We start from the raw sequence: 27,201 nt of genomic DNA on the forward strand, positions 1-27,201 counted from the left end.
GCAGAACAATATATAGATTATATCGCCGCCTGCTGGTATGTAAAAGTAATTACATGTAAGGGTGAAATGGCACAATACCAGAGAAAACCAAGCAACAGGCAACATATTCAGGTACTTACAAAAGTTTATTGGTTTTTAAAACCACTTTAAAAAATCTCAACATCAGTGAACACTTTCAATAATAATAATATTAATAATAATAATCATAATAAAAAGACATTGCTGAAATGCTATAGCAACATTGTCAAACTACTGTACGTTTTGCTGTACACCAGACACAAATGGGATAATTTTCTACAAGTCCTAGAGAGAGAGAGAAGGGTTTACAGGGATCCTACAAAAGGTCAGTGAGAGTTACAGCACTGAAGTAATGATTCCTGCTCATTTAGATGAGAACACATTTTTCTTCATGTGTATCCAAAAAAGTCAGTGCTTAATTTAATGTCGTTGGATAAAACAAGCAAGGGAATACAAAAGAAAAAAACAATCAAAACTTTTCCCCACATACAATTTTGACAGATAAAAGATAAACAAACATCAACAGAACCAATTAAAAATGAACAACGATAATTAATCAGAATTAGTAAACATCACACAATGCAACTGTGAGTAGCTGTACCTTTCTGACTGACAGAACCTGGCCTTGCAAGTATATGAATATTCTGTACAATATAATTCTACAAACATGCACATTATAATCACTAAATAAAATGAACATGGTGTTGGTTTTCCTGAACAGCTTTAATCCTATTCTTTTTTTTTTTTTTTTTACCTTCTTTAAAGTTCTTCACATTCTCACGTATGAGAAGTTAAATTACACTTTATCTCACTGAGATTAATGTACATTGCTACATAAGACAATTGACTGTCACATTCTGATGACACTTCATTTTTAAGCTCTTTTTGAAGTTTTTCAAAAATATGTTTTTTGTTGTCGGGCTCCAATCGCAGCTCAAGTCCTAATTATTTGCCCAAGTGATGGTTCATAAATGGAACTAAGATTTAGTGCAATAAACATGAACCTCAGAAATTTGCAGAAATCTGGATTCTTAATTTCCAGTGTCTAATGAGTTGGAGGGTTTTTTGTCACAGAAAGATATGCAACCTGGTAATATATGGTAATACTTCTTTTGTTAATAAACCATGCTATACTCACTCAAAGTACTCTCTTCTGCAAAGGCAGGTCACTAATCAATCTCAATATAAGCAGGAAAAAAAGACATGACCACATATAATAAAAAAAATTAAAAAAAACACACACACACACACACACACACACACACACACACACACACACACACACGTCATTTTCTGTACATCAATGGGGACCAGGGATGAAAGCATATAGCACTTCTTAACCGATTCCTGATCCATTTCTATTAGTATAGTGAAGGTGCTTAGAGTCACGTTCTGTACTGTTTATAGTGTGTACAGTGCAGTCTCTTCAGGTGCAACTTTTGATATTTACACAATATAAGCTCCTATATGAAGAGAACAGTCAGCCAATTACAAAGTAAAACATTTCATTTTGCTACACTGGTTCTTTCTAAACCATAACAGTAGTGTGGTTTCCAGCTTATAAAATAAAATACCCCAGTGCTAAAGAGAAAGTCGCTTGAATAGCAAAGTACAAATACTGATCCTAACCTGTCAACTTCAACAACAATAAAGAGGGATTATCATAATGACCACCAGGGCCTTTTTAGCAAGTGTCAGACCAACATAAAATCTATAGGTAAAGCATGTGAACCTCCTTGATGATGATTTGATCTTTTTTTCTCCAATTGATTGGTTTCTTTGGTACGGACATAAGGCTATGAAGGCGTAAAGTCCACAATAACCACGACTTAACATATTGTGCGTCTTGATCATGATATCCTCAGGCACAAACTCAACTGTCTGATTTACCATAAACACCAGATGTTAACCTTATTTCCAATTACTTAGCCCAAATGAGCAAAAAGCCTTTCAATTAATACCTTCACCAATGCCTTGCACCTCTGCCAGAGTTATTGGTCTCCCCCTGTACTTAGAGTCACAAATCTCCAATTTACAAAAGCAAACTACATTAGAGGATTCAAAACATTTGATCAGCTTTTAGAAATAACGACAATACAAAATACATATCAGATTGGAGAAAAATATAAAACAAACCAATAAGTTACAAATTCCTGCAGCCACATCACTAGACGATCAGCTGTATCATCTAAAATAAAAAAAATGCATAGTTTCAAAATGAATAATAAAAAATGTTATTCATTATAAAATCTTTTTCAACATGTACAGTTGTGACTAGAGCAATATGTATGTAATCCACTTTGGTACTCCGATGGCATATTTTCAACTCCATATATCTCTCCTCCCTTATAGATTATTTTCCCTGTGTAACGACTGATTGTAAATGTTTCAGTAAGGGTTTAACAGCCATTTTGCATAACTCTACATGATCAACTTCATCAATCTCTCTTTTGCCTCACTTGAATGTTTAAAGCTGGGTGGTTGTTCTTAAATATGATCAAACTGAGGTAAATTTGGTAAAGTTTTATAACAAAACAAATTATAATTGTCACCAAAGCTGTTTTAACAACTGTTTGAGGAGACAAATCCCACTAATTACTATATATATCAGTCTATTTTTAAATGATACCCTAGAAATCCTGAGAAAAAAAGAAACATTGGGATGATGGATGCCAAAATGCAGTACTACACGATTAATCTATCCTTAATACTGCTTGTTCTTCTGTTACTGGCACATAAGTTGTACTGTATACAGCATTGTCAACTAAATCAAAGTGCTTTTTGTCTGGAGATCACAATGGAGATAAAGGCTATACTGACCACTAATTTCATTCTAGAGATTAAAGTAGCTTGTTGCATAATAGAGTACCTATGTATTTAGGTAGTGATTGATTTGTTTCCAATTTGTCTCTTGCAGTCATATTGCATATCATTTAAGATATCTTCACACATCAACAAAGAGGCAGTCAACACCATGGCAAACATTTGCTATTAATAATTTTGACAGCTGCCCATGATGAGCTTCACAGATTTTTTCATTGTTGCATATCCTATATTGTTCCCCTTTTATTCATTTCTAGTGACTGCAAAATATCCTTTTTGCAATGGGCTAGCCTATTTGTAAAGGGCCGGCTTCTCTTGCCAGCTGAACCACACCTGGTTTTAATGAAATTCTCTGTAAAACGCCAATCTCAGTTTGGGAAATGCCATTAGGAACACAATTATGTGTACCCACAAAGTACATTACAACAGGACATAACTAAAATTTAGTTTGAGTACATGAGTGTACTGATTGATAGAGATGAACCGTCAGAATTACTGGTTGTTGTTCATGACAGCCTCTGTGTTATTTTGATCTGTTCACGGCTATGAAAAACCTCTAGGTGTAAACAAAGCATTAAATAGAAATACAAATTACTACAGTAGTGCAGACGTTTGGCCATTCAATGACATACCCTCAACACAATATGTCCACAAGAAACTCTTCATCGTCATCATCACCCTCTTCCTATGACCTCAGTGTGGCACCAAAAGTTTAGGAAAAGAGAACCAGCATACTTAAAAAAGGTGTTAATTTCTGTTCAGCCTGGCACTTAGTCTGTACAAATGTCAGCATTCCAGATACGTGCAGCAGTGGGCTATACAATGTTTTTTTTCCCCTCTCGTGTAAAGTTACAAAAAACTGTTTCAAAAAACAGAAACATAAAAAAAACACATCAAAATTGACAAATTATACAAATATACGTATGTATGTATATATAACATCAGCCCAACATTTCTACTGTGGTCTGGTCCTTACTTTCTAACCAGTCAAACCCAGCAGAATTCACAGTCTCGCTGCAAATCTGTTGGAAGAGTGGATCGTTATTCAGTTCCTCCAGTGTCGCGTCCTCATACTGTCCCTGCTGCTGATTGGGGTCAAACAGGAGATTGGCATCAAGAGTGTTCAGATCACTGATGCTGCTTGACAGCTCAGAGGTCAGTCGCATGTTGTTGGAGAAGTCCGAGCCCACGGTGTTGAGCTCAGACACTTGGCCCGCTATTTGAGAGCCTCTGTTGATGCAGTCCTCCTGTAAAAAGTCCTTGACCGTGCTGTTGAAGTCTATCTGATGCTGATGCTGCTGCTGCTGAGGATTCTGCTGGAGCATCAAAGGCTGAGTCTGCTCCTGTGGCTCCTGGATGGACTGCTGCTGCTGCTGCTGATGTTGCTGATGATGAAGCTGCTGCTGCTGATGTTGCTGCTGGTGATGTTGCTGCTGCTGCTGATGTTGCTGCTGCTGCTGCTGATGTTGCTGCTGCTGCTGTTGCTGATGCTGCTGCTGCTGCTGATGCTGCTGCTGCTGCTGCTGCTGCTGCTGATGTTGCTGCTGCTGCTGCTGCTGCTGCTGATGTTGCTGTTGCTGTTGCTGTTGATGCTGCTGCTGCTGTTGATGCTGTCGCTGCTCCCCCAACACAGACAGTGCTTGACTGACTCCACCGCTAACAGCGAAGCCGACCTGCTCTCCCCTGGCGTTCTTCATGAGGTAGCCAGGCTTCTGGAACTCATACGCCAGCGTGGGTGAGACCATAGCCTGGTGGTTGGCACTCCCGGGGAAGCTGGCTGTGGTCTCTAAGATCTGGGTGAGGTTCATACGGGCGGTGTAGTTCGATGGCAGGTTGTTGATGCCCAGGCCTCGCATGGCCCCGTCACCGTCACCGTCCATCTTGTTCAAAAGCACGCTGGTGATGTTCTTCCCGGCGCCGGCCTGCTGGGCTACCTGCAAGGGCAGGACCTCCGACTGCATCATCACGTTCAGTGGCACGGACTGGCTTCTTTGGGACATGCTGCCAAGACCTGTGCCGCCCATGCCAAGCTCCCCATGGCTGTTGGCAAAGATGTTCAGCACCTCCGGAGTGACGGGGGAGTTGAATGGCGATACGACCGACCGGGGGACATTAGGCATGGCCGACGTGTTACCGCTGAGGTTCCGCTGCCGCACCGCAGGGCTCACGCTGCGGCACCGGAATGTTCCCCCGCCAGAGGAGGACGTGCCGGTTTTACCATCCAGGGGAGCAGGCACGGCGAATCCCTCCTGTTTGTTGAGGTTAGACATGCTGGACACCTGCTGCTGCACTGGGGAGATCGGTGTCAAGCGGTTGATATGCGTGTCATGATGCCTCACCTGAGACTGATAGGACTGGCCGGGGATGGCAAAGGCATGGGGCTTTCGGAACTGGTCATCCACCAAGTCCTGGTAACTGGGGAGGATGCTAATGCTGTTGTTGGACGTCGCCCCGCCACTGTTGTAGCCATTGTTCATCCATTCGAGCTTGGCCTTGTCCGGGTGGGTAGCCATGGGCCTCTGCATGGGCTTGACAGGGCTGCTAGATACGATGCTGCCGTCGTTATAGCCAGTGATGCTGGAGTTGATGGGTGTGAAAGCAAAGGGATTCCTGCACTCCACGGGGCTGGGTGGAACACTGCCGCTGCAGTTCGAGTGCGGGGTGCCGATTGGTGTTTGCCGGCTACTCCCTAGAGCACTATCCACAGGCGTGTTCGGGGCCACTCGGGAGCAGGGGCTCTCCCGAGTCAAACCCTGGCCCCCTCCCACCATCTCGGTAGGTGTGGGCGTCGGGGTAGGTGTCTGCATGGGAGTGGTGCTGCCGTGGGCCGAGCTGTAGAACGGCGTGCCTGTGTGGTGGGGGGTTATGGGAGTGTGTTGCATGGGAGTGTGTTGGCCCTGCAGGCCTCCCATGTCCACACAGCCACCGAGGGACTGCATGGCCTTCATCTGCTTCATCTGCTCCTCCATCTGCACCAGCTCCTCCACTATGCTGTCCTGGGTCATGTCGTCGTCATGGAAGGGGAAGGGGAAGTCCACGTTGGGTGGGGGACCTCCGAAGTCCACCATGCCAGCCTGGAGCTGGGCCATCTGGGCAGAGGTGGGGGTCTGGCTCATCAGGGGAAGAGCATCCCTCACCGGGGCCGACATCTGTTTGTGGTCAGTTATCTGCTGAACACAGCCTGGCTGTTGCTGTGGTGCATGATGATGTTGTTGTTGGTGTTGTTGCTGCTGCTGCTGCTGCTGCTGCTGCTGCTGTTGCTGCTGTTGCTGCTGCTGCACAGCCTCCATATGCCCTTCTGCCCACATGGCATTCTTTAGCTCATTAGCTGTTGAGGGATCCAGCATGCCAGCATCAGCAATTATGGCTTGGGGATTATTCATATGTTGCTGCAGCAACACCTGCCCAGCAGAGGCACTCCTGGTAGGGGTAACCATGCTAACAGTAGCGCTTTCACATTTTCCCTGCAAGGGGTTTTGCTGGCATTCCATCACAGGCTGGAAGCCACCGTTACCAGCGGGGGAGTCCGAGAGAGCCAGGATTCGTGTGGGGGTTGCTGAGCTCATGGTAACTCTGGCGACTGCGCTGGCGGGGGCGCTCTCTGGCCTGGTGGGAGCCCCTGGCCTGGGTCTTCTCTTTACGGCCAGGCCAAGCGTCGGCTTAAGCCCTTCGGGCACTCCAAACGAGTGCTGGGATATGAAGACCTTCCTCACGGGTGTTGGGCTGGACTCTTGGCCCAGGCGCTTGCGGGGGCTCCGGGGAGCCAGAGAGCTCTCCTTGGGCAAGCTGGTGGTCAGGCTGCCACTGGACGAAGACAAAGCAGTGCTGGTGTTCTGATTGGCGACGCTCAGAAACAAAGTGCTGCGATTATTGTTGTTACAATTATTGCTGCCAGACGCGACAGTGCTGCCCACACTTAACGGGGGCTTTCCGTTGTATTTGGTCCCAGTTAACATTTCTAATCCTGGGGAGGGCTTGACGAGAGGGGTGGGAACGCTGGCAGCCCTCGGCATGGCACCTCGTTCCCCCCTGTGCTGCCCGGCTGGTTCCTGAGTCACACTGGGTCTGGTAGCACCGCTTAGGGCTTGGCCACCCTCCGTTATGGCTTCGGAATCCATCTTGACATCAGTGGCGGAAGTGAGCAGCTCACCTGACCTGGCCACCAAGGACAGCATTGACAGAGCGGACCCAGTCCGGACCCGCGGACTGGCCCTGTGGTCATCCGATGGGCTGGGGCCGGCCAGACCAGCGGAGGCAGGTCTTATAGAGGTGCTGGTGAAGACGCCGGCGGTAGCACCGGCTGCGGTGGTGGTGATGGAGGTGCAGTTGTTGCTGCCTCCGCTGATGCTGGACCCCAGGGATATGGCTGTCATCCTGACCATGTTGACCGAGCCGACGTGGGGCGTTGGCATAACAGTCTTGATGGGGCTGTTGGTGATGAGCAACGTGGGGGGAGACCGCAAGGTGAGAGCGCCGGTGGCCGAGGGTTTAGGGAGGATCTGTGCGTAGCGGTGGCGGGCTGAGCGGTCCCCGACTGGACTGGCGTTTATGTTCTGGGGAGTCTTGGGGGACTGTTTCACCTGCTGCACAGGCGTCACTACCTGGAAGTTGACCGGCAGGACTTTACCTTCCGAGGTTGCCATTGGCACAGGGCTGGGAGACATCAGCTGCCCACTCCTCTGTACCTGCAGGGGCCAGAACACAAACTCATCTTATGGGTCTGAGAACAACAGAGACAGTTCAGGCATACGCGTAGGTGTTGCACACATAGAGGCAGAGTACCCACAGACGATTTTTAAAAATGAAAACATAACCTAAATCAGGATACATACATTTAGATCTATTTATCCAAGCAAACAAATGCATGGCTTACAAACTAATGTGAGATATAGCACCTCCTGTTACATGTAACATCAACATCATCTCTGTCTATGCAAAGAAACAACTCCCTATATAAAGGAAGAGATAAACCAACTTACCGTGACAGGGCTAGACACAGCAGCAACCATAATGCCAATGGTGGGCTGAGGGGAGAGGAGAGCCGGGCTGCTGCAGTGGATGGCGCTGCCCATCCCGGGCGTGACACTGTCTGCCCTCCTGGCATGGGCTTCGCCTGGGAGTGGGGACTGCAGCTTCTGCTCCTGCTGCTTCTTCTGGATCTTGCGCTGGAGCTGCTGTTTGGCATCGATGGAGGGTGAGGGGAGAGTGTTGACCTGTGGCTGGAAGGCATGAGAGTCTGCCATGGGCACGAATGCTGAGGTCTGCATGGGCGTCCTAACGCCTGCAGGAAAAAAAAGGAAACAAGACAAGAGTTTGGACGTTACCCAAGACCAGCACCACTGTAATGTGACATCAGCCATACTCTATAAAAGCTGACGCAGAATAGTCAGGTGAACAAACAAACCCATAACTCTTTGTTTTTTAATTTAAGGTTCACAGTTTGCGGTTGATGAGAACTGCACTCCTTAAAAATTACAGCAGCCTATTTAGGCGGATGTCTTAAGAAAATTCAAAAGAAAGCTGATCCCTTAAAAAAAGTTACACTGTAAAATTCTGTCCATCTGTAACAACCACCACCGTCATTTAAAACTCAGCAATTAGTCCAATACTGTCTGTACAGGGAACCACACAATCAGTGTATGGCTTATAATGAGAGTCCAATGCCTACTGGTCCTGTGTCTGCCTACTAATGGGTTTCACTATGTGAGGTGGTGCTAATGGCCACTAGAGGGAGATCTTTCTCCCTTGAAAGGATGTCCAGATCTGGCCTAAACACCAGTCAACACCTTTCCCATGTAATTTTGTTTGACCTTTCTCCTGTTTATCTATTTTTCTCCCACAGAGAACAAAAAGAGTGGCTTAATCGAACTTAAATCTATCTCAAGGTCTATAAAATGCCTGTTGCCCATTAATCATTATTTGCCCCCCCCTGTCGATCATTACAAACCTTCTGGCTGGGGCGTACCTGAGGGTGATCCAGTCATAACAGTCAGCGCCGCCACTGACTTGGTGCCGATGTAGTGGCTGTTGAGTAGAAAGCGGGCCAGGTCCTCCAAAGTGTCAAACTGCCGGCTTAGGACCTTCTGGGCCCACTCACACACCAGGCCACAGGAGGCCGAGCGCACCTCCTCCTCAGCGGTGGCCAGCTGTCCCGACGCCTCCAGCACTTCATACTGACATAGAGGAGAGTGGAGAGGGCGAGATGGGGATGCATACAGATGCATACATTAGCTTCAAGTTCACCTGAGAACGTATCGATCTATCTTTCAACTGTATTATTGTTTTGTTTGTCCTTAGAGGAATTATATGCAACCACCAGCTTCAAATTCAAAGAATTATTTCTGAATTTGTTCTTACAAAGTTCCCATGGAGTGGCATATGCTAAAGAAACAAACCAATAACACATGCTGGCATACATACAGGCTAGCACTGCCAGCACGCTCACACACACACACGCACACGCGCACACGCGCACACGCGCACACGCACAGACGCACACACGCACACACGCACACACACACACACATGCACGCCTTTTCATTGGACTTGGAAAAGTATACATGTGGTCACTTACCCCATCACCTGTTTTGTGTAAATCTAGGCTGGGCAGAGAGGGCATATGAACAAAGGACTTCTTCCTCAGTCCACTGTAGCAGTATGTAAAGAAGGGTTAAGGCAAACAGTGGAGACATTCAAACATATAACCGTACTCGCCAACAGCTGACATGCCTGAACACCTCCGAGGTATGCTTGCCTGTATATTTAACATATGGAGGCATCAGGTTCATTAGAGCTAGGATCATAAATCCCAATTTGTTGGTTCAGCTCTGCATCCTACATACATTTTTCCATTCACGCTTCACTGCACGAAACAATTTCGTGAGAGTTTAGAGGGGGCAACCTTTTGACAAGCAACGCAGGACTACAATCTCTGTGAGGATCAACACGCAAGCGGCCGTTCCCTCTGAACTTGCTGGCAGGGCCTTCACACTCTCAGCTGCAAACGCTCTCACTACACTGGCCTCTCACTCCACTAATCCCTGTACCCCAAAGCCCGTCTCTTGATCTCTCTCTCTCACTCACACACACACACACACACACACACACACACACACACACACACACACACACACACACACACAGACACACAGACACACACACACAGACAGAGGCTCAAGACCTTTCATCTTTCAAACCATCTTCAGCACATACAAAACAAAACAAAAAAACATTCAAATTCAACCAATCACAAAATAAGATGTCAAATATGGAGGTAATATGGAAATTTACAAATGGAATAGTAATGAAAAGACTGCCACTTCAGAAATGAATTGCTAACCCTAGCAAGGCCAATAGCAGATGACTCATGCAGGCTTTTCCTCTCATGTTCCATCACAGGCCTCTTGGCTGCCCTTTGACCAAGAGACCTTAGAGTGTCACTTCATCTGAGAGTGCAACACTGCACTTCACATTTCAGATGATGTTCTTGGACGCGCTTGCAACAGCACACACGCCAAAGCGCTCTGCTCTGTCTGAGGACCTCGGCAGCTGCAATCGACCAGTTCCAATTTCAATTCCTCTGATCACCAGAGTCATCAAATACTTCTCATCAAGCGATCATTATCAATACAGACCGTTTGAGGGAGCACAGAGACACAAAGGGCGGGAACTGGAACACCTAAGTAAGTAACAAAATAAACACTCCGTTCATCGGGGTGTTGGAGTAAGAATAGCATTCCCAAGCTCTTCGAAATTCTTCTGTGAGCACAAGCTCATGACGTTCTAAGTTGGTGTTATTTACTTCGGGGGGCTCATATAGAATTTCGGTTGCCACTGCAACTGTCACAAACAAACGTCTGGGCTATTTCAAAAGGGCACCACTACGTACCTTAAAAATAAAAATGTACATGTACACATGCACTTTTAACCCCCGGCGTCGTTTTAAATCTCCCCTCTCAAAATATAACCGTCACCACGTAAACCACAGTGAGAACTTTGCCAGCAGAACAGTCCCTCTTGGTGAACATTACACCACTTGTTGTGACCTACCGGCATTGGAAGGTTCACCGGCAGAAAGGGTCCTTGAAGGGCAAAGCCCTTCTGATTGTCCCCTAAGTGGCCGTGTCCCTCGCCCCCGCTCTGCCCTCAAAGCCCTTGGCACTTTATTTGATTTAATTTGGTCTCTATATTTAGATGTGGTATGAACTACAACAGCAGATGTTCGGTAACGCCGCCACCCTCCCCCCTCCCCACACAGTCCAGGGAAGGCAGATTGTTATTAACAGTTCCAGAGAAGAGAAGGATATTTTGATTTGCCTCTCATGCCCAGCCGACGTGCCTTCATGTTGGGAAAGACATTTTTCATGATCTTTCCGAAGTCGGCGGCACTGAGGGGGTGATAGCTGAGATTGTCACAGTAGCTCCTGTGAAAAGATAACACACACACACAAACACGCACACACACACACACACGTACACACACACATTCAGACATTAGTACTCCTGATGGCATTTGTCAGGATTCCAGACAGCACAAAAAAAGTGTCCAATAAAAGCAGTCTAGGAATGAGATCACATGAGCAGACAGTATTAAAGACTCAAATAATCTTGATGGGCAATTAATGGATATTGAATGGGAGTGAATGGGAAGTCAGCCTGGCCCCTTACGTAATGGTGACACAGTTGACGCGCTCAAATTTTCCGCTCTAGTATTACAAACATATGCTGGAGACTTTTCCCAAGCTTCCAACAGCTATTTTTGTGCAAGCTTTTGCTGACCGCCACAGTAAAGGGTGCCTCTGGTGTCAAAAAGGTACAGGACACCTGCCTTGGTCATGGCAGCTCTCATTATCAGGTCCTTACAATTCATTTACAACTTGCACATCAAAGCCATCGGCAAATTCACACCATGTGAAACATAAGTGTCAAATTATGGAAAAAACCCAACACATTCAAATATAAATGCTTTATTGTACTTCTACATTCTATTTCGCAATGTAATAACCTTAATGAAACCTTAATGAAAACAACCTTGATGAAGAAAGGCAACAGCCAAAATCTATGAGCTGATCTGACTGAGCTGGCTAGCAGGTGTGAAGGCAGTACCCTCTCCTGTGTCAGTGCTCTGGACCCCCTGCTGGTGCTGCCCGACTCACTTATACTCGTCGTAGACCTCCTGCTTGGGGAGCGAGGTCTCTGGGTGCTCGTCCAGATGATGGCGGATCCAGTTGAATGCATGCATCTGCTGGGTGCGGCTGGACGACATGGAGCTCTGTTCACTGTGGTGGCAGAGAGAGTGTTCACACATTTAGCACTTGTAAAATATGTTTAGAATGTATTTATTATGTTAGCTATTATGTTGAGGCAAAAGAAAAATGCTTTAGTCAAAGGACCTTAAAGCCCACATGGTAATGCAAGACCATAGTCAATCACCTTTTTTCAGTGCCATTGGTGGGACCACAAGGCAACTTAAGGTAGAGGTAGAGTTTCTCAATGTCTGTAAACTTGTCCACATCTTGCTGCAGAAGAGAGATAGATAGACAAAACAGTCTTAGATATGCAGAAACAAATCTAAAATATCAGATAGGGTAGCCCATGAAAAATGAATCTGTAACAGTCCATTAACATGTGCATTTCAGGGCACTGGATGTGGATAATGTTCATTTTTAATGTAAAATAACAATAAAATAACAAAAATACAAGGCTCAATCACATTGTGAAATCCAATAAAAAAGGGTAAATATTGCTCTGGGCTGTGACACTAACTTAAGTAGTGGTTAAATCACTAACACCTTTGCCAATCTTTTTGTTTCCTTACGACATAATAAACTCTGTCAGTAAGAAAAGACTCCTAAAATGACTGCCCTGGGCATGTAAATACCAGCCAGACTGAGTCTGAACAACCAGCTGTCATGGTGTTGAGAGCTTGAGCCTGTGTACCCGTGAAAAAACTTGGAGTGCCTTGGCTTGAAACCCACCCACTTACATCACATCACAAGAGCCTCACGGACACCGCCACACAAGAGATTATAGATGTCGGCCTATATGGTCAGATTACACAACCAACATAGATAATGTAGAATGCAGACAGAGAAGAACCCACTTAGGATAACTAAGGATGAAGGACGACTTAAAAGATGCAACCACAGACCTGTGCCACTTTTGGCTTTGTCTATAACATGCTTTGACATGATGGCAGCTACATAGGCCATGGCAGTGAGCCTCATGGAGGGGTCGTTCCACTAAATCAATAACAAAAGCTGAAGGAGAAATCTCTTAATAAGATAAGAGAAGGACATAAAAGCGAGGAGGGGGACTTGTCCTTAGTGATGTGGTCTGCACTTTAGACGAGGACACCTTGAATGACCTCTGGTTAGGAACTGGCATGTTTCCAGTGAACGATATAAGATTCAAATGGGAACGGTTATCGGAGAGGTTATAGAGATGCAGTAGCATTAACAGGATGGGCTGCTGGGCTAGGGTGTCGACTGATATGCAGTGGCCTTCTCAGTAATGAAGTAACATTTATTCACAGATGTGATAAATGACTAAATTATCCAATTAAACTCCATCCTAAATGTAACAACTTCAAAGTTGTATTTGATAATAAAGAGTGGCTCATGTTCCATGATGTGTCAGGAGAAGGGGCATTCAGAGGAGGGGGGTGGCAGGGGGGGCAGTGAGGCTGTTGTTGTTGAGCGAGTCTGTGGCAGGGCGGGGCAACACCTCAGCACACAGCTGCAACGGCTGAGCAGCTTTGGTTTCTTTGATGACACCAGAACACGTCTCCTATCCCCTCACTCTCTGTCACACACAGACACACAGGTTATATATGCTGCACGCACGCACGCACGCACGCACCCACTCACCCATCCAACCCCCATCCATCACAACACAGATACAAACGCACAGATCTCTCTGACAATTTTCACCCAAACATACACACAGTCTCTCTCCTCAACAATCTGAATGACTGATCCAAACCCCATTAATCTAAATCTAACAACACCTATTTGCAAACCCGGCACACCCAATGCAACACAGACTCCAGCACACTTACACACTTAGCCGCAAGCCAGATTCAAGCAGTGGTGCGCACATGCATAGTCAACCAGCTTGGTGTGATAAACATGGAGAGGCACTAATCTGGCTCCAAAGGACCAAAGCAGCAAGAAGCCCCTTGCTAGTCCGCCACTCCGCTTCAAAGGGAATAGAGAAGAGAACGGGGCGGGGCAGGACACATTTAAATTCAGCGGGAGTAGAAGGCAGCAGACAAGACTCTTGCTCCAGGCACTGCTCTTCAATGCCATGCTGGCGACGTTCACACACACACACACAAACACACACGCTCTTATACACACGTCTCTGTCAAGAGCGATGTTTTGAATACTAATGGAAGAATCTTTTGTGTTTGTATTTTGTGAGTTACGAAGACCTCTTAAAATGTTCAGTCACCTCCTTGACTAAATGCCCCTGTCCTGCTTCTCTTTTTCATCTGGGAACTCAAAGTGAAGGGGAAGCGTGACTATCCAATTCCATCCATTTCAGCTACTCGCCACTGCCACCAATGATTCCACTAGAGCAATATTACCAGCAGGCACGCACGCGCACACACACACACACACACACACACACACACACACACACACACACACACACACACACACACACACACACACACACACACACACACACACACACACACACACACACACACACTTGTAAAACTAAGTTTTAAGAGGGGAGACTGTCCTATGGGATGTCAGCCAGCCACCCCCATCCTAACCCCCACCCCCAGAGGAAGTCATTTGAGGTAGCAATAATCCGAGGCATACCTAATCCGTGGCGGGGCGAGCCAAGCAGGCAGTTAAGCCCACATAAACAAGCTTTTGTTTCTGTGGTGTCTGTGCAAGGGGGAGATGCAGCACAGCGCATTTCTGCTCATACAGAGCATCACTCGCGAGCTGCAACAGATATGGCATGGTGATATTTGGAAACAATACCATCAGGTCCCTGAACACTCTTTTCCCAAATACAACATTAAGAAGACCCAGGGTTAACCATGGTTAGATGGGGACAATGCGCTGCAGAAAGGAGTCAAAGGAAGAGAAACATTGGCTGCTATGATCAACTGTGGACAAAGGCGTGCACACACGAACTCCACAGACAACACAGAAACAACCCACAGGCAGGCAGCAGGCAGGCAGGGAAACACGTGGACAACCTCATCCGTCAGTGGGCCAGACGGCTGCAGCAGCGGCTGTACGTCTGCGTTTCTGTGTGTGTGGAGGGGGTGGGGGTTGGGGGGGGTCTGTTTGTGCTCGCTGGCGGCAGCGGCTCAGCTGAAATCCGGCCACAGTTTAACCCTGTCCTCCCCGCCAAGCCAGCCACCACGTGGCGGCTTCACCCACATGAGCCCGCTGCCGCCACTACTGCTGCTAGGGCCGCTGTCTACACCCTGTGTACCTCCCAAATCCTTCACCTCCTACAACCACCCCCCACCCCCGCCCCCCCAGCCAGTTTCTAAGAATAGCCTGTGTTCTCCACACTGTCTTTTCTATTCGCTTCTTTGTTGCTAGGGAAAGTGGAGCTGATGAATGGCTCAAGTTATCAGCCAGTGAGGACGGCTTTGGCAAAGGAGGAGAAAAAAGGTACATAAAAATGGAACGCAGCCGCCTAGGAGCCGACTGGACGGGACCAATTTAGGTCCAAAAAGAGATCCAACCCCCCCCGAAAGGGACTGAAAGCTCGGGAGCAATCTGGGTGCACACACGAGTGTGAATCGGACTTGCAAGAGCACGAACACACACACACACACACACACACACACACACACACACACACACACACACACACACACACACACAAGTTTCGCGTAAAGCATGCTCTCAGTACAGACACTGCTTTGCACACCCACTCAGTTCAGACAAAGGGCTTTAAGTCACTGGTCACTGAGAACATGAAGTCATTGCTCAGATACAAAAACATTTCAGTCTGGCACAAAGGACATCTATCTGTTATTGAAAACAAGGTCATGCTTTAGCGAGCACAAAACCACACAATGGAATGAATTACCATAGCCTTAGCATATTAAAAACACTATTCCCAACTGGTCTTTCTACCTTTCATTCAGAACAGGAAGTTATTATTCAGTGGAAAAAAATCCATTTCATATTTTTATACCTTTCTTTCAGCTATTCATTCACGCGTTCATTCATAAGGTGAGGGATTCATCGGCGTGCTGCACCAATCATCCTGAAGGATTGGGATCTGGCGCTCCTGATAGGCAAGAAGGGCTGGCCCACGCCCGATGGGCGGAGTGGCCGGTAGATGCCGCGCGGTACTACGCTGCGGTGCCGCAGCGAGCTGTGTGAAAGTCAATATACCTCCCTGTCTCGGCACTTGCGCTGCCAGATACTGGGGATTGCTGCGCGGCTTGATGGCATTCGGGAGGCACTGAAATGTGTACACTGACCATCACAGACTTAGACACCCACTTGGACTTGACTCATAACATCAAAATTACCGATGAGGGAGACCGCTGGCTTTTAGATTAAGTCTGATTAATATGGAAACTGATTACAATTCTTAGGGGAAATAATTCTATGCATCATGACATTTAAATTTGACCTCAATTTACCTATTTTACAATTCAGATGACGTGAAGCCATTACCATTGTTAATACTGTTTTAATATTCTTCAAGCCGTGCACCCTAACCAATCCTCATTCATCAATGCCTTGATGCATCACAATAGATTTTTTACTATCTGACTGGTCACCATTACTAGTGTTTGAAGTGCTTCAACAAAAACACACAGGTGCTGCATAAGATACAGAGATGTACTTCTACACCTACGGCTGCAGTTTTCTTGATCCCTGTCTCTTTGGAACATTTTGCCATCTCCGCCAGACAGTCGAGGAACAAACAGTCTGTCAACACAACTTTTATTATTGATACCCACTTTATTCCACTGCCTGTGCCAGGACGTAGTGGATATAACCAGATTAATGCAGCAGCGCTTAAAGCTTGAGAGGGCTAATATTAGACACAAGTGCTTTTTCATGTCTCCTAGAAAAAAAGACAATACAGGTAAAAAACTAAAAGACGACTGAAAATAAAACAAAGATCAAACTAAATCAACTAAGAATTCAAGAGATAGATCTTGGGTGGAATTGAAAAGAGGGGAAGAGACATGGTGTGAAATGTTCATGCAGGCAGCTGATGCAAGGTTCTGTGTGCGGTTGCAACATCCCGAGCTGAGCAGCCTCCGAGAGACAGACAGGAGCGCAGCGGGGAGGTCAGGCGTACCTCACCCTCTCTGTCACCTGCCAAGCTCTGGGGATTTCTTAGACATGCTCATCGCTCTCTCTCGCTCTCCTATTCTGTCTGTCTCGGTCGCTCTCGCTCTCTCTCTCGTTCTTTCTCTTTCTCTCTCTCTCATTCAAAAGAAGCTTTATTGGCCTGACCATAACGTTCTACAGTATTGACAAAGCATTTAGGTTGGGTGCATACACTGTATACACAGTACATCGGAAGGGAGAAGGTCTCTCTCTCTCTCTCTCTCTCTCTCTCTCTCTCTCTCTCTCTCTCTCTCTCTCTCTCTCTCTCTCTCTCTCTCTCTCTCTCTCTCTCTCTCTCTCTCTCTCTCTCTCTCTCTCTCTCTCTCTCTCTCTCTCTCTCTCTCTCTCTCTCTCTCTCTCTCTCTCTCTCTCTCTCTCTCTCTCTCTCTCTCTCTCTCTCTCTCTCTCTCTCTCTCGTTGTGACTGTTGCGGCCAAAGGTGACTGAATTTGCAGCAGGAATTATCTTAAAATGCAGTTGAAATGTGCTGTGATTCAGGATTTTTTCCCTACTTCCAGTGGTAATTCCTAAAAATTGTGATCCCACCAGGACCTTGCAAGAGTTTGTTGCGATAGTTGCAGCCAAAGTGACTGAATTATGAAAATTGCAGCTAAAATTGCAGTGATTTTGATAATAAAAATGTAACTAATAAAAGCATTCCTTTGCTTATTGCAGTAAGAACAGGAAAGAAAATGTGACATCGCAAGATCGCAAAATCCTGAAAGGACTGCCTTAAGCACTTCAGACAGTCGTGTATCCACTCAAGGCTCTGTCCTCCTTTTACTGAGAAGCAGAAAGAGCTGGTCATCGCAGCCATCAGGGACACTGGCCTCTTTTAAGAGTGCAAACAGTGTGTGTGATACACACTTACAATGAATGGTGTGTTTTTCCATCACACTGTTGTGTACACAGCAGACCTGCCCTTGTCCCCTTGGTAAAGATGGAGACAGGGGGATGAGGGAAGTAGAGAGTACCAGATTTACCCCCTCTAGCCAACAGAGCCATACATGATGGGCACGGGGAAGTACCAGCAGAAGCCACCAAACCACATACAGGTCTACCCTGAGTATTGCAACATCATGTGACATTTGGGGACTGTACAAACAGAGTTATTCAACTTCCAGGAATTTCCTTTCCACTGATTGTTGTGACCTGGAAGAGCATGCAGTCAAGTACAATGTACTGGAAGTGCTGAAATGTAAAACTTGAGATATATTGTTATACAGCATTTAAGGTTGTTTTCTCCCTTGAAATGCAACAAATAAAAATCAGTTATGAGCAACTAACCAGCTTCATTAAAGTTTATCTAACAAAGGGTTGCGACATTTTTTACTGACCTACATTCTTCCATATACACAGAATATATCAAGACAATACTCACCAGAATGCAGTCCACTTTGGATTGTACAGATTTGCTGTAAGAGAGAAAAACAGAGAGAAATAAGGGCATTATTAAGCAAGTGTAACAGGAGAAACATACATAAAGCTCATTTATTAATACATCAGCAGCATGTGAGGAATTCCCCCCTCTATCGCCAGCACGACCCTATCCCCCACCTGCCTCTGTCCCCTCAAGACCAATATAACCAGAGGAACACATGTTGTCATGTGCAAAAAAGAGCAGCAGCATTAATGTCCTGTCCCACTATTAATACCAGACCAGGCAGACCTTGACAATCATTCATAAGTTTGGCTGGGCCGGGCCGAGCTGGTATGAACCGGTATATAATCTATATACAGGTATAGCACTGGAGATTGCTTAACTCTGCTTTAGGGGGCAATGTATGGCTGTTATCCGGGCTCCTCTGTGGCAGGCCAAGTCTGAAAGGTATTTATATAGACAGTCTCCAAAATGGAACTCTCCAAAAGGCCAGTCAGGGTGGTATGGATAGAGAACATGATCTCATGCCATCTTACACAACAAAGTCCACTCGGTCTCCATCTCTGGCTATATGATTGTAAGTCAATCGAAGGCTGAGGACAGGTAATCTAAGTTCAGGTCAGATGCTGACCTGCCACCAATGTGTAACATGTGTTTTCAACTCTATAAATTGAGGGTGCATCTCAATAGTCTTAAAATGCTGTCTTACAACCTTGGTGTCTTAGAAGAAGAGAAGGAAGGACCGTCTCAATTCGCTTAATTATTTTCTTCTGGGTCTTCGATACCTTAAAATACGTCACATGACGGTCATTTTTCAAGGAACGATCGATGTAGCCTTGATGCTTTCTATTACCCAGAAACTTGTGCGCCACGACCCTCCGGCAACTGAAAAATGTAAACAAAGATAGCGGACCAACTCCGCTGACGGTTGCGTTTCGTATGTACATGTTTTCAGCATTTTCGCGCTTAGATTTTTCAAAAGTTACAGAGAAATAGACACTGGACTATCCGATAACACTATTATTGTAACCAGCAATAATGGTTGATGTGATTTGCGAGGTATCAGTCAGGCCAACTTCCTATCATCAGTATGTTAGCCTACGTAAGTTAGCTACGTAAGTAACCTACGTTCTTTCAGCATACTAACGTCATAAAAGAACGTTCGTAAACAACGTTTTTTTTTAATAATCATAATAACCTCGCGCAAGACAGCTGTCTGGACGAGACACCAAGGTTCTAAGACAGCTCTCTTACATTTAAGAGTATTGAGATGCACCCTGAGACTGCTTTTAAAGTGTAACTGTTACTGCTCAGTAACTGAGTTAATGGAAACACATAGAGGCTTTTCATAGTGTTCGCATAAGATTAGTTAGCAAAAGGACAACAGATTTGCCAAGCAAACACTACCAACAGCAAAGGTGTTATTTATAAAAAAAGCTAGTGTTACATGGATTACAGGATTTCTCACACAGAGCACAAAACTACCTAGTGCAAAGCCTCGGAGGCTAGTAGATACATCAGTGTGTATCTCCTTCTGAACATATAACATCACAATGGAACCAGCTTCAACCAGCTAATTAGCTTATGTATTGAGCTAATGAATTTATCCCAGTATACATTTTAAGTTATATACTAATATAAGATATATTATATAATTTAACATTTTTCTTATTTATTCTACACACAACAGTTTCAAATCTGCTGAATAATCCACTATGTTTGGTTAATTTGAATTCCATTAATATCCAACAATAACGTAAAAATAGGACATGGCACACTTTTGCACGCAAGTAATCGAATACTGGATAAACAGAGGCAACAACGAGATTAAATCCTCTTCAATTATCAAGGACACCTGATGGGAGATGGAGGCTGATGAGACTGATGAGGCTAAATCTACTAGGGCTTCAGTTCACTGGTTACATGACTACCTGAGAGTAATCCGTTACGCAGGGTAACAGACCCGTAAATGGGATTCATTGGGAAACGCCAAACACTTTAATTGACTGTCTCCATGACAGACTGGGAGAGGAGAGGATGAATGGCTTGTTACTAGGCGAGAGTGTAAGATTGGGGATTGGGACAAGTTCCATTCATTAAGCTGTCTTTAGCCAAGACGCGACAAGGTTGTGAGTAGGACTCTGGGCCGGCACTAAACTATTGTTGCCAAGCAGAAATCTCAACACAGGGTTTTCATGTCACATCAGTGGAACCCTAAATGTCCCAGGGTTAGATCTACCTTTTCCAGGCCACATTCACGCAACCTGATTGGGAATTCCTTGATGAGTTAAGCTCTTAATCACTATACTGCCAGGCGGTTACCACATACATATCACAAGGGTGCTAAGAGGAAACTCATTGGCCTTAGCCTCACCAAGAAATCTGACCTAGCAAAAGGCAAAACCAAATCAACTAATACCCAATACTGGGTATTTTCATTGTCAACAATTTGAAGCCAGAACCTCAAAGGTGTTAAAAATGCCCCCCCGCCACTTAAACACATGCCGGTGATGGTAAATAGGGAATATGAAAACAATAAAATGAAAATTCGATTAACATAATGTTTTGAGAGTACTCACAACCGGGTAAAAAACAATCGTAATTAGACTCATGTTATAACTGATGTCCAATGACAAAAGGACAATACAAACAAAAAAACAAAGCAAAACAAAAAAATGCATGCACTGGCAGAGCCGAAATCAAATGTTAATTAAAATCCAAACAAGTGGCCTGATTTCCGGAGGCAGATGAGCGGCACTTTTATCCTGTCTGTCAAAAAAGAACACGTGGCCAGCCTAGCACCCAGCCCACCGCACCCCACCCTACCATACCCCTCCCCCACTCCTCCAGCTGGCCACTCCTTCCCTGCTCAGAACAGAATGTAAACAACAACCACAGCACTGGCAGGGAGGCAGGAAAGGGAAGGCCCTGGCAGCACGCTGTCTGCTAGTCTGCCTGCCTTTATAATATGGCTGCCCAGGGGGGTGACGGGAGGATAGCCTGCCGGCCACTCTGCCACAGAACTCTGGTTGGATCAGGGCAGACGGTGCCGCTGCGAGCTTGAAGGATGAGAAGAGCTGTGGACACAAAAGCCCAGTTACCCTTTGACCCATGCGCATAGGGACAGGAAGACGAGACACGCTGGACACTCGCCCACTTGCTCGACCCTCTCTCCATCTCTCTCTCTTTCTCTCCATCTCTCTCTCTCTGCGTCTGCGCCTCTATTTATCTCCTCTGTAGCACCACGAGTCAGCTGAACACTGAACTCAATGCACTCAACCCCTGTGGTGCTTGAACCTTTTAACCTCCAACAGGCTGATAGAGTGAGCGGCAAGCAGCACTTTCACATTCAGGAGAGCACATGGAAGCGCATTAAGAATGCAACGCAGGGAGTTAAACAAGAAGTACACTTGCTAAAGTCTTTACATTGATACAGTGGAATGTCAGCAAGGCATGTTTACTTTCTATAACATCTCCTATTTAACCACTCACATAGCAGTAGTAGTAGTAGTAGCAGTACAGTTAGCTCTGCTGGTTGCTCTTCTGGAAAGCATGTGCAAGCTTCCATAAGTTGGTTTGTGTGCATACGTGTTATTTTATTTTTTAGATCTTAAACTCACTCTTCTCGCTTTCCGAATTATTTTTAAAAGTATCTGAAGAGAGGGACATTACCAACCAACTGAGCAGAAGTCAGTGGATTTCCACAGTTGAGTCTGAGTGTGTGGGTCTGGGGGAGTTTTTCTCAGTACACTGATTGGTGATGGGGAAACCCGTCAAAAGTCCACCAACTGGGCTTAAGTGGATTTGGTTGTATCTGTCATTCAGGATAAATCTAAACTGTGCGGGTGACAAGCAGAACTCCTTTTTCTTCCAGTAACACCCTATTTTTTTCCTTGAGCTTGACTTTCTGACTGATCGCTCATTTGGGTGGCAGATGCATCAGTTTCCTCCATCTAAAAACCCACTTCTTGGAATGGAATACCAGCAATGTTCAGAACTCAAAATGATACTAAATATACTGACACCAACAAGTGTGTACATTTATTTTCAGGAACACACTGAAACAGGTTCTGCTTTCACAGAGAAGTTGCACAGGTCCCATTGCAGAAGCTCACTCAGGAGAAGTTTACTCAGGATGTCTTTCATCTCACAGTCAACTGATCAATTGAAGCTAAGCAAGTCCCTTTTTCTTTTTTTCTTTTATTTTACTGTAGCTTGTTGGCAGCACATAACATACTGTGGTTGTGAATCCAATGTATCAAATACGCTCAAGGTCAGAGACCATATAACTGAAATGTCATTTTTATCTAAGATATGTCTTTTTTCTTTTAATAATGCAGAGGAGGTAGACCAAAGAGATTTTGTGGCAGCAGTGAGTGTTTGCTTGCATAAAACAACAGGGGTTGTGTCACTATAAACCGTGTTTGCGCCACAATGAACATTCTGTTTTAAAACTTTTTGTTCAATTCTATAGCACCTTTGGAATTTGAGTGGGTAATGCAAAGTATGGCCAAAATACTAGTATTTAACACCACACTGAACTTTAAACCACATTTACCCATTCTAGCTCAACTACAACAAAGCTATTCAGAACATCCATGTTTACATACAATTGAATGTTATCATTGCTATTATTAAATAATCAAATTGAACTCAAATAGAGAAAATATGTGTTAAAGGAAGGGGGGGAGTAATAGCCGAGATAAAAGAAGACATCTATTTCTATCCAGACATACTGGCAGTAGTACACATTTATACAGATTCTGGCTTGACAAGCAGAGCTCTGTGTTTGCCGGTGGTGAAGCTCGTTTTCAATTCTCTTTGAAGATGATCATCCCCATTGTGCTGGGATTTCATACCCGCCCTCTCATTCCATCCAGTTTCCTCTTGTATTTTGATAAACAGACAAGCTCTCAATATTCTCTCCATCTCAATATACTCGTCATGCACACCAAAAGGGTGAGAAAATATCATAAACACTTAATTCCACCTTTAATAAACACCAAATTATAACACAACCTAAAGGTGACAGCCTACTGAAAGTGAATGACATATCATTTAATAAGCATATTAAATAAACGACAGAGCTCAGGCTCTTCATAACAGGTGGGAAAACCACCAAGTACAGTTGACAAAAAAACAAACAAGTATATTCATCTGAAATTGAGTGTCTATTTGAGAGGAGGTTCTTATACTGGCTTATGACTCTACACTGTGTATGACGCCTTTAGGTCTTCAGGCTGTTTGAGCTTCCAAGCTGTGGTTCACAGCGATGCTTTGATGGTGGTAAATGTGAGGTTGAAACAAAACTTAAAAGGTAACCTCAGAAGACACCCAGATGGAAGATAACATTACAGAGAAAGTCTCGACTGTCACCTTTCAGTTACATTTCAGTGACAGGTGTGTAATGACCCCTATTGTGCACCTTCAGTTAACATAGCCATATGCTTATGGGAAGGAGAAAACTAAAAAAAGACAATTCTGGAAGTCTCCACTCTCAGAATTAAAGTATTTTGAAACAACGACTTATACACAACCCCCTCTACTGGTTTAGCAAGAAATTGGTAACAGTTTTATTTCAATATAAATGTACTGTCTCAGCAGGCTGAACATTTATGCTGAATTCTCAATCAAAGTTTTCCAAGGAAAAAAATAAACTTTTATAACATATCCATTTTAAAATACAATGCAATGCACCTGGACAACACATTTGCTATGTATTTTCTAATCAAATCACCTACCAAGCTCAGTTCAACATTCTCCTCTAAAACTGGCAGCGCACTCATTTTTCCACACTGGTCTCCAGACTAGTGCCCATGCCAAAGTCTGTTCTTTTCCATGGGGCAGCAAATGTGCCAGCTCTCCAAATGTAGATCATCATGAGTATCAGTTATCATTCTAGCCTGGGTAACCTTTGCAGCACTCCAAGGGCAAGGCACAGTAGTCTCTCTAGGCTATATTGTAATTTAAATATAGACCTGCTGTTCTTAAGAGAGTCACTTTTGACTTTCTATGGTGTTTCATCCAAAATACCCGTGACAAAATAAACTAATGCTTCATACTGTATGATTCATAGTTTGAACTATACTGTATGATTCATAGTTTGAAAAACAAGCAATATAATACATTTCTGGAACAGTTTTCCTAAACGTATCTTCATTCCCATGCTTAGAAATGTATGCTAAGGTACCGGTATGTTGGCCTACTGTAAATCTCTCAGGTGGTAGTATGTGATTGCAGGCAAAGCTTAAATTAGAGTCTTAAATTACAGAACCACACAGTCGATGGTCATTGAGATTTGAGGATTGTGTACCCTAAAGTGATGTTAAAATGGCTTTTAAACCTTGCAAAGAACTAACTATCTGCAGTTAGGTCACTTCTGACATGTAACATTTGGATAACAGTATATAATCAACAGACATAGACAGAAGCCTACCTACTGTTGTTTTGTCCAACTGATGTTTCTGCTAACAACATCCTTGAAAAAAATATATACAACAGTTCAAAAGAGGACCTACATACTGGCATCATGAGGGGTAATGGAATGAATGATACATTTCACTCATCATCTTAATTAACATTTAACATGCCATGAGAAATAACTCACACCATGGGATTCTAGCAAAGAATGATTTTGGTGACAGTTCTACATAATAAAAACCATGGCTTATCCTGTAGATAGCTGTAGTCATAAGCACAGAAAACTCCACTAATCAAGATGCTACTAATTATTTCTGGCGAAATATGATCCAATGATGTCTACAATTGAGATGTTAATTTTCCTTGAGTACTGATTCGTCAAAGCAGCACGCAACTAATATATATTAATATAAATATATGAATTACACGCTTAGCTTATATGATACACACTGGTGCTAAGAACAATACAAGCTTCGATCAAATAAAAAGTAACTAACCTTAGTTATATTTTTGAACGGCTTACGTAAATGCTAACCGTAGTCAACGGAATCAATTGCCTTAACCCTTCGCACTCATCGTACATTTCTCATCAAGCTTAATGGGCACGTCTTAATACATATTTAGGAAGTTAAATGCACGCCCTATGTCTGTAAATATATAAACAGAATAATAAAGCAGTCAAACTAGTTTTGGATAAACTGAAATACATGTCGAGACATGCAAAAACAAGGGTGGTGGTGAGGGGGTGGAGGCTCCAAATAACCATGTCAGCATTTTCATCCCTTTTTCATGTCACTGAAAAAACGTGCACGCTTAGCCCCGGAATCATTCAAAGTAAACACACCAGATTCTGTACTTTCGCACTGTGTACTATCACAGCCTTCATATTAAACTACACGACTTGCACTTTTGTCGATTAGAAACAAACGTGGCCATATTTTCTTAGTCACAGCTTTTCGATCATCACCATGCCAGCTGAACGGCCAATGAAAACTGAATATGAGTGTTCCTGCAAATCAACCCAATCTGTTAATACCAATCGGTATCTAGTTTCATAGCAGCACGAATGATAACGTCGAGACAAGAAGTAAAAGGAGTGAGAATACCACAGCAACCTTTCGAAGGTTAATAAGTCAAGGAGTACTGTGCAGGGTTAGCTTTGAAAACGAGGGGCGCCCCCTGTTCAAGTCGAGTTGTTTACTATCCATCCCAACCAACATAGACAAACAAGAGCGCATGTCTGCTCTCTTATACAAACACGTCCACCCTAGCTCCAAAATCTAAGAATTGCATAGTTAATAACCCAGTTACTACATGTGTAAACCAATTTCTGACCATAAATCTGCTCACGCTAAGCAGACAGCACGTTCCTACAATTCACTTGTTGGCTGGCAACTGTACACTGACACTGTATGAGAGGAGGTTCTTATACAGGTTACACTGATATAACTCTGGTGGGGATAATGAAGGAAATGTGCATGCAAAACATCGACTATGTAAATTGTTAAAATGCATATTTTTTAGCTTACAACTCTCACTTAAGCACGACCCATTCAACACCATTTGAGCATCATCCTACTGAGAAAATCAGAGTCCAAGGTAGCTAGCCTGTTAGCTCTTTCCCTCAGCTTACTTGGAAGCTAGTATCGCTAGCTAGCCAGTGTCAGAGACCTAGCTAGCTAATTAAGTGGACAGTCAATACGCTAGTCAACCACTTAGCTTCAAAACTACACAATAATGTTGGCTAAAACCTTCTGACTAATGTTATATGATCTTACCAGATGGAATTCTTTATTTTAAGTTGCAATGCACTCGTGTCAGTCCCTTGCAATCCTGGAACCAGAGGTGGCAATGATCCCATTCCAGGACCAGTGTTCTGGTGCTGACCAGGTTGTTGATCATCAGCCATCACGATGGTGTTGAGGGAGGAGGGGGATTTAATAAGTAGGCCTTAACCTGGACCTCGAGAAGCTTTCTTTTTCCCGGCTTTGGTACATTACGGACCCACCCGGTTACATCATGGTACATATAGCGACGGTTCCAACAGTGAAATGGATGGCAATTCAAATGCAGGCAGTTGACGTCTATCACATTCCCATACACTTGCATTAAACCGAACACACGAGGCTCGAAACACACGCTTCAACCTGATCCGCTGCAGCCACCACTCTAGCTCTCTGCACGCCTGCGATCACGGTGGATACTGCTGTTGCCGCTG

General features: G+C 44.5%; 1 protein-coding gene across 1 annotated transcript; it reads right to left on the reverse strand.

Annotated features, from left to right (window-relative positions):
• Positions 1-106: 106 nt before the first annotated feature.
• rfx7a (regulatory factor X7a) lies at positions 107-27,193 on the reverse strand. Its single transcript, XM_080843694.1, has 9 exons — positions 26,762-27,193; positions 18,564-18,597; positions 12,274-12,359; positions 11,997-12,119; positions 11,145-11,264; positions 9,416-9,497; positions 8,807-9,014; positions 7,821-8,122; positions 107-7,526 (listed from the first exon to the last, which is right to left on the reverse strand). Exons 1-9 carry the CDS (start codon positions 26,890-26,892, stop codon positions 3,783-3,785), a joined length of 4,830 nt encoding a protein of 1,609 aa, XP_080699820.1. The 5' UTR covers positions 26,893-27,193; the 3' UTR covers positions 107-3,782.
• Between the last annotated feature and the right edge of the window lie 8 nt (positions 27,194-27,201).

The sequence above is a fragment of the Sprattus sprattus genome (assembly GCF_963457725.1).
Source record: "Sprattus sprattus genome assembly, chromosome: 8".
Classification (NCBI taxonomy): Eukaryota; Metazoa; Chordata; class Actinopteri; order Clupeiformes; family Clupeidae; genus Sprattus; species Sprattus sprattus.

What these genes read in the sequence shown, in the direction of transcription:
- rfx7a (XM_080843694.1), bottom strand. Translation starts at nt 26,892, where the DNA reads ATGGCTGATGATCAACAACCTGGTCAGCACCAGAACACTGGTCCTGGA. An exon ending in AAAATAAAGAATTCCATCTG is followed by an intron (nt 18,598 to 26,761) that starts GTAAGATCATAT and finishes TCTCTCTTACAG; the next exon opens with CAAATCTGTACAATCCAAAG. An exon ending in GAGGTCTACGACGAGTATAA is followed by an intron (nt 11,265 to 11,996) that starts GTGAGTCGGGCA and finishes ATCTTTTCACAG; the next exon opens with GAGCTACTGTGACAATCTCA.